Genomic DNA, 13,709 nt, shown 5'->3' on the forward strand with positions numbered 1-13,709 from the left:
TAGGTGGTTTAAGTAATGCTAAAGAAGATCTGAGGTATTCTATTCATGTATCTAATGCAGTTTTTAAAAGTGTTTTTCTGAGGGAGTGGTAGACTGAAGAGCAAAAAAGGAGAGAACAGGTAGGTGATGTTATAATAATTTCCTTTTCTTCCCATTCTTCTCCATGGCTGGTTGTTCTTATTTAACTAGATTTTATGTCTAAAAATGTCAAAGGGAAAGAATGATGTATGATTTTTTTCTGGCTATCAACTTTTACCCCTCATACCATCCTAGGGGAGTGGAGCTTAGTTAGTTACCCTCTTAGCTTCCTAAAGAAATGGTTATTTCTCTGAAGGCTGCATCTCCTAAGTCTAGCTCCATTATTTCTCAGTATTTGTTTCACTTACAGTTCAGAGTACCCAGGAGAAGATTCTTTGTTTTCTGCCCTACTAAATATTATTCTTTCTTGAACATTTTATTAAAAGGCTCTGAGTACTTATGATATTCTTGATGTCTTGCGTACATCTAAAAAGAGCTTATTTTGCCCAAAGGCACTCACCTAAATTCTCTAAGTAGAAAATACATTATTATATTGATAAATTAAGACAAAGGCTTATAGGTAAAATTAATGTCCCTTTATTTACTACATATGGGCACATGTTGTAAGGGCCAGTGGTGGGGAAAACTTAGTCATTTTCTTCATCTTCTGCTGTTCCCTGTTCAGCAAAACTCAGGAACACTTGTTCTAGAGTGATTTGGCTGATGGAATAGTCCTCCAATTTATATACATCTTTTGCTTTCTCCAAGATACCAAATACCTTTAGGGTAGCAGATAGAGTCAAGTGTTAACAAAATTCCTCAGGGAGCATCTTAGAGACTACCTAGTTCCCCTTTTCCCATGTAGATATTGAGAGAAAAAGGTAGGTGGGTTTTAATTATTAGGGGAAGATATCTTTTTACTTATGTACCTTTCGTAGTTAAAAACTGTAACAAATGACTCTGGATTTTAACCTTCTTTTATGTGTCATGGATTTGGCAATCTGATGAAACTTACAGACTTCTCAGAAAAATGTTTATAAAAATATAAAATAATATATATAGGATTACAAAGTTATCAAATTATCTTCTTTAAAAGTTCACGGCTTTGAGGTTAAGAATGCCTGTTCTTGCTAAAAGTTTTTTCTCTTGCTTCTGATCTTAGTTTCTTAGAATAATCCATGTCTCAGGCTACAAAACAACTCATATCTACATCATGCTTTAATATTTGCAAAGTAATTTTACAAAAATACTGTGAAGTAGGTAGGGTATTATTCTCCCTTTTGGTTTTTCCATACCCAATCCAGTTTTCTTTCCACTACATCATTCACATAAAAAGTCCCTGATGGATCTGAGCTTCGAGGTGAAGTTTGGCAGTGCTTTTTACAGTACTCATCTCCTATAACTTTGGTCCTCATTCCTACCTTAAGGGACATTAATTTGGGTTGATCCCATACTCACCTTTGCCCAGCTGAGGTTGTCACTGGGAATGTTGTATTGGACCATTCCTTGGTGCTCATGATTCAGCGTTCTACCTAAAATTAAGAAGACTTTCTTGGTGAGGGAAAGTAATGAGTAAATTTATTTTTAAACTCAAAATAATTGTTACTGTCATACCACTTACACCAATGGAAGGAGAACACAGGTATAGACATAGATGTGACTAGAAGGATGTGGCAGCACCCCCTGAAGTGCCATTGCCTGGGCCCCTTATTTTCCTTTATAGGAATGGGAAGGAAAAGATGAAGAGAACTGGAAAAAAATGATGCAGGATTTGCTGGCACAGCTAGCACACCTTTGTAGAGGCATGTCTATAGGTGTAGATAATTCCAAATAGATAAATCTAAAAGCCATTTCTCTCTGGATTAGATTTCGTGATTGCTGCTTGCAGATAATATATATCTGCAAGCAGCAATCATGAAATCTAATCCAAAGAGAAATGGCTTTTATATATATATATATATATATATATATAATATATATATATATATATATATATACATTCATTTACTTATTTTGCTGAGGCTATTGCAGGTTTATTTTTCTGTTTTATTTGACTTCTCATGATGCATTCTCTATGGTTCATAAAAATGCAGAGAACTCAACAGAAATTTTAAAAAATCATGCTGGTTAAGAAATCATTTTTATATGCTTTAATAGAATAGAATGAAGAAAAGTTAGACCTTTGCAATTTCTTATATATACATACAAAACATACACATGTAATGGGTGATCAGAGAAATCCATAATCGATTAGCTGGACTGGGATACCTTCCGTGGAAGTGAACAAGCATCATAAATTAGTCAGAAAGGACTGTGATTAACATGAAATATTGTCACTCAGCCAGTGAATATGATTAATGAATCTTTCTTAGAAGGTCCACGTGCAAAGCTGATCTTATTCTTGGTTTTGTCATCACCCACAAACATACTATTCCAATGTTCAAGAATTCTGAAATCCCCTTATTTACCTCTTACTCTGCTTTCCCTTACAAAGCTCCATTCTTCATCCATATTTAACCTCTCATTTCCCCTATTTCCTGCACTATTTCCCCCTGCACTAGAAGAGCTTTCCTCTTTTCCCCCATCTTGACCCTTTGGGGAATCAATTCAACTCTATTCTGTCCTCCTCTCTTGAGTCTCCTTATCATATTGCCAATTATGCCTAACCTTGGATCATTCTCACAATTGACTGCTTTTGATCCTACATACATGTTGCCAAATGAAGACGGAGAATGTCATACAACTTATGTTGCCCAACCTCAACAAGGTTCTCACTGCTGCTATAATAATCCAATTATAGTTCCCTTCTAAATTCGCTATCCCATTCTCCACAACAACTCTTAAAAACCTTTTTATCCTTCCTCAGACCTCTCATGGCTCCCCATTCCCCCACTTTCTCAACTGAGAACCTTGTTTCATATTTTATAGAAAAACTTGACCATTTGCCATTAACTCCTTCTTTTCCATCTCCTATCACTCAGGTGTTTTCTGCCACTTTCTCCTTCTTTACCCTTCTATCTTACATGGTGAAATAAATAGCCTCATTCCTTACCAAGACTAATCTTTTTAGTTGTTCAGATGACCTCATTCCATCATCCTGTCTCCTCCAATAGTATGCCTCCCTGTTATCCTCACTTTTCATTTATTTTCAATTTCTTTCTAGACTATATTCCCTACTGCCTATAAATATGCCCATGTCTTCTCTTTTCTGAAAAACAAATCTTTATTTCATCCTTCTATTCCTGTTATTATCTTCTCCCCCCCCCCTTCTTTTTTGTCTCTTGGAAAAGAACATCTACAATAGGTGCCTCCAATTTCTCTCTTCTCACTCTCTTGTTAACTCCTTATAATGTCTTCAACCTTTTCTTTTCACTGAAACTACTCTTTGCAAAGTTACTAATGATTTCTAATGGCCTTTTCTCTTTTTTAAATTTTTATTTTCCCCAGCTACATGTGAAAACAACACTTTTTTTGGTTATTTTGTGCATTCATTTTTTATATAGGAATAGGAAGGTGATAACTGCTTTCTACTTTGACTGGATTAAACCACATCTGTCATCCTGTGTTCACTCCTAGGTTCCACTTTCTAGGAAGGACATTAATATGGTGGAAAATATCACCAAGAGGGTGATATTATTATAGTGAAAAACCTCAAGATCATGGCATGAGAAATCTGATTGAATAAACTGGAGACATCACATACACACACAAACACACACACACATACACACATATACGTATACACATGTATCCTGGGAAAAGAGAAGAATTAGAGTATGTATTAAAGCTGTCTTCAAATATCTGATGAGTTGCCATGTAAAAGATAAGATTTGTTTTGCTCTAGAAAGCAGAAGTAGTGGAATTCAGAATTCAGCTGAAAAGACAAATTTAAACTTGCAAAAAAAATTCTGAACAATTAGAGCCTTTAAAAAGTTGAATACTTTTTCTTATTTTCTAGCCAAATGTCCCTTTTATTAGCTCTTTCCAGACTAGTTTATTAGCACATAACCATGATTTTCACTTTCCTTTCTTCCACCCCTGCAAATTGTGCTGGATGTCTTCTAGCAAAATTTGAATGGCCAATTCAATTCTACAAGGATTTATGATGCAAGTTGCCATCTATGCTACAATATGCTGGGCACCATTCTAGGTGCCAGTAATACAAAAACAATAAAATAATCCCTACCCTTACATTTTACTGGGGGAAATAACATGCCCATATAAGTAAATATGAAATATACCAAAGATTTTGGGGGCAGGGCACAGAAGTAATACAATAATAGTAATAGCTAACATTTATATAGCATTTACTATATGCCAGGCACTATGCTAAGCACTTTACAATAATATCATTAGATTCTTACAATAAAACTGGATGTTTCCTCTTTTACAGATGAGGAAATTAACAGTGGTTCAGTGACTTGCCCCCATAAAGATATTAAGTATCTGAGGTCAGATTTGAAATCAGCTATGTAGGGGATTCTCCTAATGGAAAAGGGAGACCATTGGGCACAATACAAGTGTAGGAAGAAAAAGATTAGGGATATTGGAAGAGTGGGATGCAGATGGATGTGAAGAGTTAGGGAGGGGAATTAAGTATTATGCTTGTCATAGTAGTAAAAAGGCTGCAAAAAAAGTGGGGTATGGTTTAAATAGGACAGAGAATTATTTGTCAGGCATATTTTAGAGAAGTTCTTTTATTCAGATACGGATTGAACTGGATGATCTCTGATATGCTAATAGCATTACACAATACTATACTCACAGAGTTGATTTTTTTCTCTGGAAGGAAATGCCTTCCTGATCACCCTTTTCAGTAGAGGTTGCTACATTTCTCATGTTTCCTAGGAGGAGAAACTACTACACTTTGTTCTCCATTGCTAGATCCTCCCTTTATTACTACCACTTAGCAAACTTTCCTTCTTTGAGGTTTGGTCCATATAACTGAGGTCATAATCTTATTCTTATAACCTAGCACTTTGAAGTCAATCTTCTTTCTCAAGAATTTAGGACTCTGTCTTACTTTACATATTATAATAACCCCTACTTTCAAACTTGGAGATGTCATCATACATGTTTATCTAAGCTTTCTTTATCAATTTATTCAACTCCAATTACTTATATATAACTAACTCATATGGTTCTTAAAGTTCAAAGTTCTCTGTAAATTTTACAGGATTGTATGTCAATTATTGTAATTATTTCATCTATACTCACACCTTATAAAATTTCAACATCATCTATAAACTTTGCTATGATCTTGAATTCTGAAATTTTCCTTTCTGATAATAACTTCCTGTCCTTCCATCTTTTTCCTCTAATTCATTATTCCTAAACTATTTTTCATTTTCATGGCAAATTCTAGTCCTCCAATCTTTCTTTGTTTTCCCAGTCTACTACTACTCCTATTTCAGTCTTAACTTTATATTTAACCCACCCAAATATATATTGTTCTCCATGTTTGAATCCTTTTCCTTTTTCCCCTTTAAAGCTTTATTATTAAAAGCACATTGACTGCATTAAGAAAAAATTCATATTATCTGATTTCGAATAGACTCACAATGCTGCATTTAAATCTTTCCATTCATTCAATCTTGATTGATTCTATAACCCATTCTCTTTAGTGATTAATCCAAATCTCTCTTCTGAAACCCCCAATCCTACTTCCTTCTCAGTATTTATTTCACTGAGAAAACTGATACGAATCATTGTGGGTTCCTTGATGTCCCATAATTTCACATTTCAAAACATCTCTACATATGTACCCACAGATGTTTGTCCTTTAATCTGGGAAAACTTACCCTATTCCCCACTCCATTTTTTAATCTCTCTTTATCTATTGATTCCATCATTGCCTAAAAACATAGCTTTGTTCTACTTTGTCATTTGAACTTTAGGCTACCATCCTCACAAGCTAGTCTTTTATACATTCCCCTCCTTTAGTGCTAGAAGGAATGTTTGTGCTTATTGATTCTACTCTTTTGCCCCTGTTTGGTTTTTAGTTTGTTAATGAGCTGAAACCATTCTCTTCAAGTTTACCCATGCTCAAATTTATGAAGCTAGTGTCTGAGGTTGGATTTGAACTCCTGGTCTTCACACTCAGCACCCCATTCGCCAGAATCTGACACGTAAGACCACAGTGTAGACGGCATGCAAAGTGTGGAACTGAGCAGGGGAGCCAGCACAAATAATCGGAGATTCGGAAAGAACTAAAAGTGGCATGGGGCAGAGGCCAGGGCCCAAGGTTCAAAGCAGGAAAAGAGGGCAGGGAGGAGGGTTGCAACAACCTGCAACCTGCGGGCAGAGGGCCGATGTCAAAAAGGGACGTTGTGGGGGGCAGCGCACCACCTGGGGCTCACACTCGCATACCTGGAAAGGTTGACTTGATGAACTCCTTGAACTGCTCCATATCAGCGTCTGTGCTGTCACTCTGCATCTTGGCCACCAAAGTGTACCCACTGCCGAACTTGTTCTTCAGGTACTGGGGACTGCCCAGACACTTCAGCTTCCCGGCCACCATGATGGCCAGCCGGGTGCAGAGGGCCTCGCACTCCTCCATGCTGGGGAGACAAGGGGCGGGGCTGTGGCCGAGGCCCAGGCCGCCCTTTGGGCAGAGCCCCTGGCGGCACAGTCCTGATGTTGCAAGCTCCCAGGGCCCGGGGGACAGAGAATCCCTAGGGTTGCAGGGTTACAGGATTGATGGTGGGAAGGATTTGAGAGATCATCTAGTCCAATTCCCTCATTTTGAGAAAACTCAAAAGTACTTAGGACATGAATGAAGCAGAAGCCCAGATTCACTGTGGGAGCTTTCATCTATCAGCCTCCCTCTATCTTTCCACTCTAAATTCTAAGGGTTCCAAAGACCTCACTCAAGTGGCTGACATTTAAGGATCCTAGAATGTTTCCTTTGGCAAAATGAGCCACTGGGACGGCTCCTTCCTAGGAAGCTCAAAAGTTCCCAGCCCCAAGAAAGCCCTGCTGCCCCCACGACAGTTCCTCCCACATCCCTGACCAAGGTGCGGGCCACACCTATGGGAGGTTATGACAATGGCCTTGCCGGACTCACGGGTCCGCATCACTGTGTCCCAGAGTAGGCGCCGAGCCACAGGGTCCATGCCAGTGGAAGGCTCATCCAAGAAGATGACTGAAGGCCTTCCAATTAGGGAAATACCAGTGCTCAGCTTACGCTTGTTGCCACCACTCCAAGAAGAAGGAAGCAAAAAAGGAAAGAAAAAGATGCTGTAAATGGCAGTAATTTATAGAAAACAATTCAGAGAGAACCAAAGTCCCAATTAGCATACTGACCAATATGACTGGCTGTAAATCAAACACACACACACACACACAACCAAACTCCAGTGCAGACTTTTCATTTGAAGACAGTTTCAATAAGTGCCCAAGAAGGAAGTCATGTCCTTGTACCTGATCCTGGATGGTGACACCAAATTTATACATATTTTGGATATGTAGGCAATCAAGATAATCCTTACTGCTGGCAATTAGGTTATCCTAACTGTGCTCCTTTAGCATAGTCATTGTCTCTATGTATCAGGATGGGCATTAAGCCAGGTTATGAGTCACTCAAATTATGATACTGATATATTTTTCTTCTATACTCTCATCAATAAAGAGGTTGGTCCAGGAAAGAAACCCTGATAACGACATCAGAGGTATCAATAATAACTAGGATCTGAGATGGATGTATAGTCTCTAGCAGGCACCAAACAGTGGAGAGCAAACTTAAAATACTGTTCTGTGTGAAATGGTGGTAACTGATCAATTCCCCAGGGGGCCAATGTCTACTGCTTATCTGCCATCATGGAGTTTCTGGTGGAAGAATGACCTTGTGAATAGTAAAGAAGTCTATATAATAATATCCTAACCTTACTGATTAGGAATTCCCTGCTCTCTTTTGCTTCTGCTTCTAAAGGTTATAGATACAGAAAAGGAATAGGGAATGACAGAATCTCACCTTAGGTTCCTTATGAGCTTGTCTGCATTGGATTCAAGGAGCAATGATTTCAGCATGTTTTTCACATAATGATCGATGTGATTTTCAGGAATCCCCCACAATCGAGCATACATATACATTATCTCCCTTCCTGTCATGTAGTCTAGCAGCGCATCAAATTGAGGACAGTAACTGATTCGTCGCTGTACCTGAAATAAGAGTTCAGTGCCACAGGAAATGAGATTCATTAGGGCTAAAGATTCTCTGCAGCTTTTCTATATATGGAGGAAATTATTCCAAAACCCCAAAGTATAAATTAATAAAATCCTTGTTGTCTTTTAGACAATATTAATCTGAAACTTTAACATATAAAAGCCAATTTTCTTTATCATTATGTGTGTGTATGTATATATATACACATACATATATATGACTATCAAACACACAATACACATATTTCTATCATTTATTTTCAGGCTTTAGAACATAAAACATTTTCTTTTTTGCACAGAAACTATTTCTCACAGTGAGAGGCTACTGAGATTTCCTCAATTTTTCTTGTGCTGCTTATCAAAAAAAAAATCAACTCAGCATACTACAGTATATACATTTAAATATTTAGACAGTCTTTTTTATCTTTTCAGAGAAAGCATTATGTTCCCAAATAAATAAATAAAAATTAAAGTACCTGTTTATAAACTGCAACATAATGATTGAATGTCAATATTTTTTTTCAGTCATTTTTCATGTCTATATTGAGAAAGCACAGACGTAGGCTTTCAATTTCATTTAACTGAAGCTGCCCTTTCCAAAATTAATTGAAAACCTTAAATGGCCTTTTCTCAGTCCTCATCCTTCTTGACCTCTCTTTATCCTTTGACATTGTTAAATATCTCTTCTTCTGGATATATTTTCTGTATTTCTATGACACTGCTCTATCCGGATTTTACTCCTACATGTCTGATCAGTCCAACTTTTTCTTTTTGGACCTTCATTCAAAAGATGTTATTTCCTCTTTCCTCAAAGGAAATATTTCCTATTTCCTCAAAAGTTCTCTGTCCAGGACCATTTTCTCTTCTCTTTTTATACTCTCTCACTTGGTTATCTTATCAGCTCTCATAATTTCAAGACTCATTATATCTATGCAGATGATTTCCAAATCTATAAATCTAGCCCTATTCTTTCTTCTGAACTACAGTTCTGTATCACCAATTGCCTTTGAACATTTTGAACCAGATTTTCTATAATCATCTTAAACTCAACATGAAATATTCACATCCCCACCTCCATTTCTCCCACCCCAATATCCTCTTTCGAATTTTTCTATTATTGTCAAGGGTCTAACTATACTTCCAGTCATCTAGTTTGGAAAGGATTCACTTCACATATACAATCCATTAACAAATTTTGTCATTTCTACTTTTAAAACATGCTCATAGCTACACCCAAAGAAAGAACACTGGGAAACATTTTTGATTTTCTTCCCGGGTTATTTTTACCTTCTGAATCCAATTCTCCCTGTGCAACAAGAGAACTGTTCGGTTCTGTAAACATATATTGTATCTAGGATATACTGCAACATATCTAACATATATAGGACTGCTTGCCATCTAGGGGAGGGGGTGGAGGGAGGGAGGGGAAAAATCGGAACAGAAGCAAGTGCAAGGGATAATGTAAAAAAAAATTACCCTGGCATGGGTTTTGTCAATAAAAAGTTATTATAAAATACAAATTAAAACAACAACAACAACAACAACAACAAAAACATGCTCACTTCTCTTCATTTACATATTAATTCAGGCCCTTATCACCCTGGGAAAGGAATTATGATTTTCATATTAATTGATATGATATGTATAATGAGATATACTAATAATTTAGATTTTTCAGAGAGCCTATTTTACCAGCAGATTCTAGCTCAGTAGACTTACAATGCAGCTTGACAATGATCTCACAGTCAACTTTTCTGTACCAATGATGAGGTCCTGAATGGTGTTTTTGACAGAAAGAAACTAAAGAACTGATCCCTGAAGCAAGCAAGGAGAAGGCACTGATAGAAATCAGTTTAGCTCCTCCAGTTTAAGTCCTCTAGTCTGAAATCCAAGTTATGTCAAACTGCTGAGACCCATCATGTATAGAAGTCTGGAGCAGTCTCACCTTGCCATGCCCTGTCAGAAATCCCAGTCATCTCTTTGAGGTTAAATTTTCCCTATAAAATATACTTATGGGCCATCCCATGGCTGCTGGCTTTCTTTGAGTCAACCCACTATGACATTCTGCTTTGTAGTGTCTCTCTTCTTAACTCCTGTTTCCTGCCATGCCATGAAGTATTTCCCCTAGCTCTACTATGCTTCCCAATCCCACTTCTCCTCCTTACATTTAACTGACTCCTTTAAGGTGCTAGGGCCCTTTCAGAATTTACCCTATCACCTAAGGGCTGCCCCAACCTCATGGGGTGCTCCCTCCCTTTCCAATGGATAATTTAAAATTGTGAGTTCCACTGAGGAACTTGTATTTTATATGCTCTCTCACTCTATTTATATTTACCATTACATTTACCATTATTAGTGTCTATTGTACCCCTTCACTTTGTCTATAATCTCTTCCTTAAAATAAATCTACCTTTTGCCAAAGAGAATTCCTCACATGACCAAACCCCAACTTTTGGTGCCAACCATCACCTGGTGTCTATTCAAACATGTCATTAGGTGCCATGCCATGGCATGCCAGTGAACTGGGTTTCAGTGGGGGATGCCACATTATAAATCACATCACCTACACACATTAAGTGAATCAAAGACTGTAAAGCCTATTCCCATTACAGAATTCTAGCTCTATGCCCCACCAAGCAGTGATGTCCAAGACTTGAAACAATCAATTTGAGGGCTGTTTTTAAAGGATTCGAGAACTTGTCTTGTCCTGTATTTATGGGCTTGTTCTAGGAAATCACTCAGACCCCATAAATGACTTTTTCCATATGTCCCCCTATTTTCCTACCTGTGATATATATATATATATATATATATATATATATATATATACACACATATATAAACTGTGCTTTTTGTTCTAGCATGTTGAGATCCTCAGGAGAATTTTGAAGATCTGTGGATCACTTCCTCACTGAAATTAATTGCTGTTGTTTGTCCTTGGTTCTTGAAGAGAACCATGACATCAGGGAGGTGTTGCCATGGCATGCCAGTGAATTGGATTTCAGTGGGGGAGAGCTGTGCAAAGTCACCTGCCTCACTTTCCTCTCCAGAGCCACCTGAGTCCAAGATATAGATCAGGAAGACTGGAGATGGCCTGGATGAAATGGGAAACCATGGCTTTTTTAAGCTGAGCTCTTCAACAGGTCTCAGTTTGATTGAAGTCACACCCATTCAGTGAGTTAAGGTTGGTAGCAACTGAGACAAAGAATCTCCTCTTTCACCTACTTCAAAAAAAAAAAAATCTAAATAATGAATGAATGAATCTGGGAGAGGAAAACCTCAGGATTTCAATTTGAGTCAAACAGGACTCAAACAATGACCAAATGGGGTTTGGCCTAGGACCCTGAGGAGCTGGGATTAAACTGCTACTTCATTTTCTGATTTACTTCTCTAGCCTCTCCCAGAGTGAGACCTGTCCTGTCCAGATTACATTTACAATTATATTAACATTAATTGCTGGCAGTGGACATGGAGGTAGAGCCCTGAGTTTTCCAGTACTGAGAGAAGGACCGAGGTGCCACTGGATCTTTTTCCAGAGTCCCAACTCGGCTCCTGTGGCAATTTCATTCTCAAAAGCATTGAGGCTATTGAGGGTGTTCGGCCTTTCATCATTTTCTAACATTCCTGGCAATCACACTCATACTTCTGATTTCACAAGATGTTGGTGATGATATTTTCATCAAATTTTCTTGCTTAACCTTTCCTGAAAACCATGTCAATTAAAAAGCATTTGCTACAAATGCTGGGGATACAACATAGAAACCAAATACTATTTCTGCTCTAGGATCTTATTACTCTTTACCAATCACTCTTTTGGAGATTTCAATCTGCATATGAAGATGAGTCCATTTCCTTCATTGAGAAAATTATCTAAAATGGAACTAACCATTTTACAAGGTAATAATAGCTCATTATCTGACTTATTTAAACAGTTTGAAGAATCACTTGTCAGGTATGCTGTAAAAGGAGATTACTCCAATAATATGATCCTTCTGGGGCACTGAGGTCAGGAGTAGCTTAGTGCAGCAAAACTAGTTTGATATGAAGGTGAATTAACAATTAATTCCCTTTCTCTTTTTAAATTATTGTGGCAGACTTATGGAAGGATATATATATATATTAGTTACAAAAGGAAAAACAGATAAGGATGGGTTAAAATTTGAACCATTGGAAGTCACTTATAGGATTGCCACTAGATTCCTGTGATTGTGTGAGTTAAGTATATGTTGTATTTCCTACTTCCACCACTGGAGAATATGAGTTCATTGAATTTATTTTCTATCTCCAGTGTCTAGCACAGTGCCTTGCACACAAGTACATAATAAATAGTCACTGAATTGAATTGTTTGTTGAACATCTGGAACTATGTTGACAAAAAGTTTATTATGGACCATTAGAGGTTGTAGAGTAAGTAAATTAGGAGAGAGTCAAATTATATGACACTAAATGTTGCTTTCTTTGGTTATTTTAATATTTTTTAACGGAGCAATGTCATCCAAACTATCTTGCTCTTATATATGACAAATCTACTCCTTTTCCATGGACACTTGTCTTTTGTCCCATTTCATGTGTACCTTGTCATCTTTGTTAATATAGTGTACCATATATTCACATACCATGTGTCCTTCCATTGTTCCAATGTCACCTGCCATTTTGATCTCTGAAGACTAAATTGTCTTATGATTTAAAGCCATATAGCATCAATGGAAGAATATTAGAGGTAAAAAGAGAGGCTTTGAAAGTCCTGACCAGTTTTTTTATATAAAGAAGAAATGTCTATTAAGTTGAGTTGTCCAAAAACGGAATTTTCTGTCTCATTAGGTAATGGGATGTTATGAGCCAGAACTTGAAACAAGGTGTTAACTCAATAGAATTGATAGAAACAATGTTTATGTTTACACCTTTGAAAATTCACACATTAGCTCACACATTCACAAGTTTGGGATATTTACAAGTCAGTATTCAGTATGAGATTCACAAAGTTTACATCTCCCACAATCCCACTCTCTCAGAGGAGTCATCAACCGTTGGGTTCACACCTTTAAGAGATCTTATATAAGAAGCTCTCAGTCTCAGCGATAGTCAGTTGAAGATATTGAGAGCTACAAGGCAGTGAAGATTCAGTTGAAGAGATTGAAAGTCAGAAGTCAGTCAGTTAAGGGGATTGAGAAGCCAGGAGTCGGAGTTGAGCTAGAGGCAGAAGCTGGCAGAAGCAAAGGACTAGCAACAAAAACTCTTGGAACCAAAGAAAGCTTACCGGGCTATTTTTGAAGAGACAATAAAGGACTGTATTTTAATCCCTGGCTGCATTTGGAGTGATTATTACTCTGAACTGAAATTAAGGCTGCCTCCTGAAAACCTCCCTATGAAACCTGCTCCCAGAGAGAATGATCATATTATAGAAAAGAAGAGAACATTACAATGGGATGTCAATGGGAAACAGTAAAGCAGACAGTGGATTTGTTGTGGAACGATATAATAAATATTTAATTAGATAAATGGCCTCTTAGGTCCCTTGTATCTGATTT

The 13,709-nt window shown here is 37.4% G+C and overlaps 1 protein-coding gene across 1 annotated transcript in view; it reads right to left on the reverse strand.

The window, feature by feature from the left end:
• Nucleotides 1-599: 599 nt before the first annotated feature.
• Nucleotides 600-13,709, reverse strand: part of LOC127564608 (phospholipid-transporting ATPase ABCA3-like) — a 152,823-nt gene continuing 139,713 nt past the window's right edge. The window contains exons 26-30 of the mRNA XM_052001283.1: nucleotides 7,991-8,178; nucleotides 7,048-7,218; nucleotides 6,388-6,578; nucleotides 1,477-1,550; nucleotides 600-797 (exon numbers count right to left, since the gene is read on the reverse strand). Of these exons, the coding sequence (XP_051857243.1) occupies nucleotides 666-797; nucleotides 1,477-1,550; nucleotides 6,388-6,578; nucleotides 7,048-7,218; nucleotides 7,991-8,178 (756 nt within the window). The 3' untranslated portion in view covers nucleotides 600-665. The remainder of the gene's footprint in view (nucleotides 798-1,476; nucleotides 1,551-6,387; nucleotides 6,579-7,047; nucleotides 7,219-7,990; nucleotides 8,179-13,709) is intronic.

This window comes from Antechinus flavipes, chromosome 1, assembly GCF_016432865.1.
Source record: "Antechinus flavipes isolate AdamAnt ecotype Samford, QLD, Australia chromosome 1, AdamAnt_v2, whole genome shotgun sequence".
Lineage (NCBI taxonomy): Eukaryota > Metazoa > Chordata > Mammalia > Dasyuromorphia > Dasyuridae > Antechinus > Antechinus flavipes.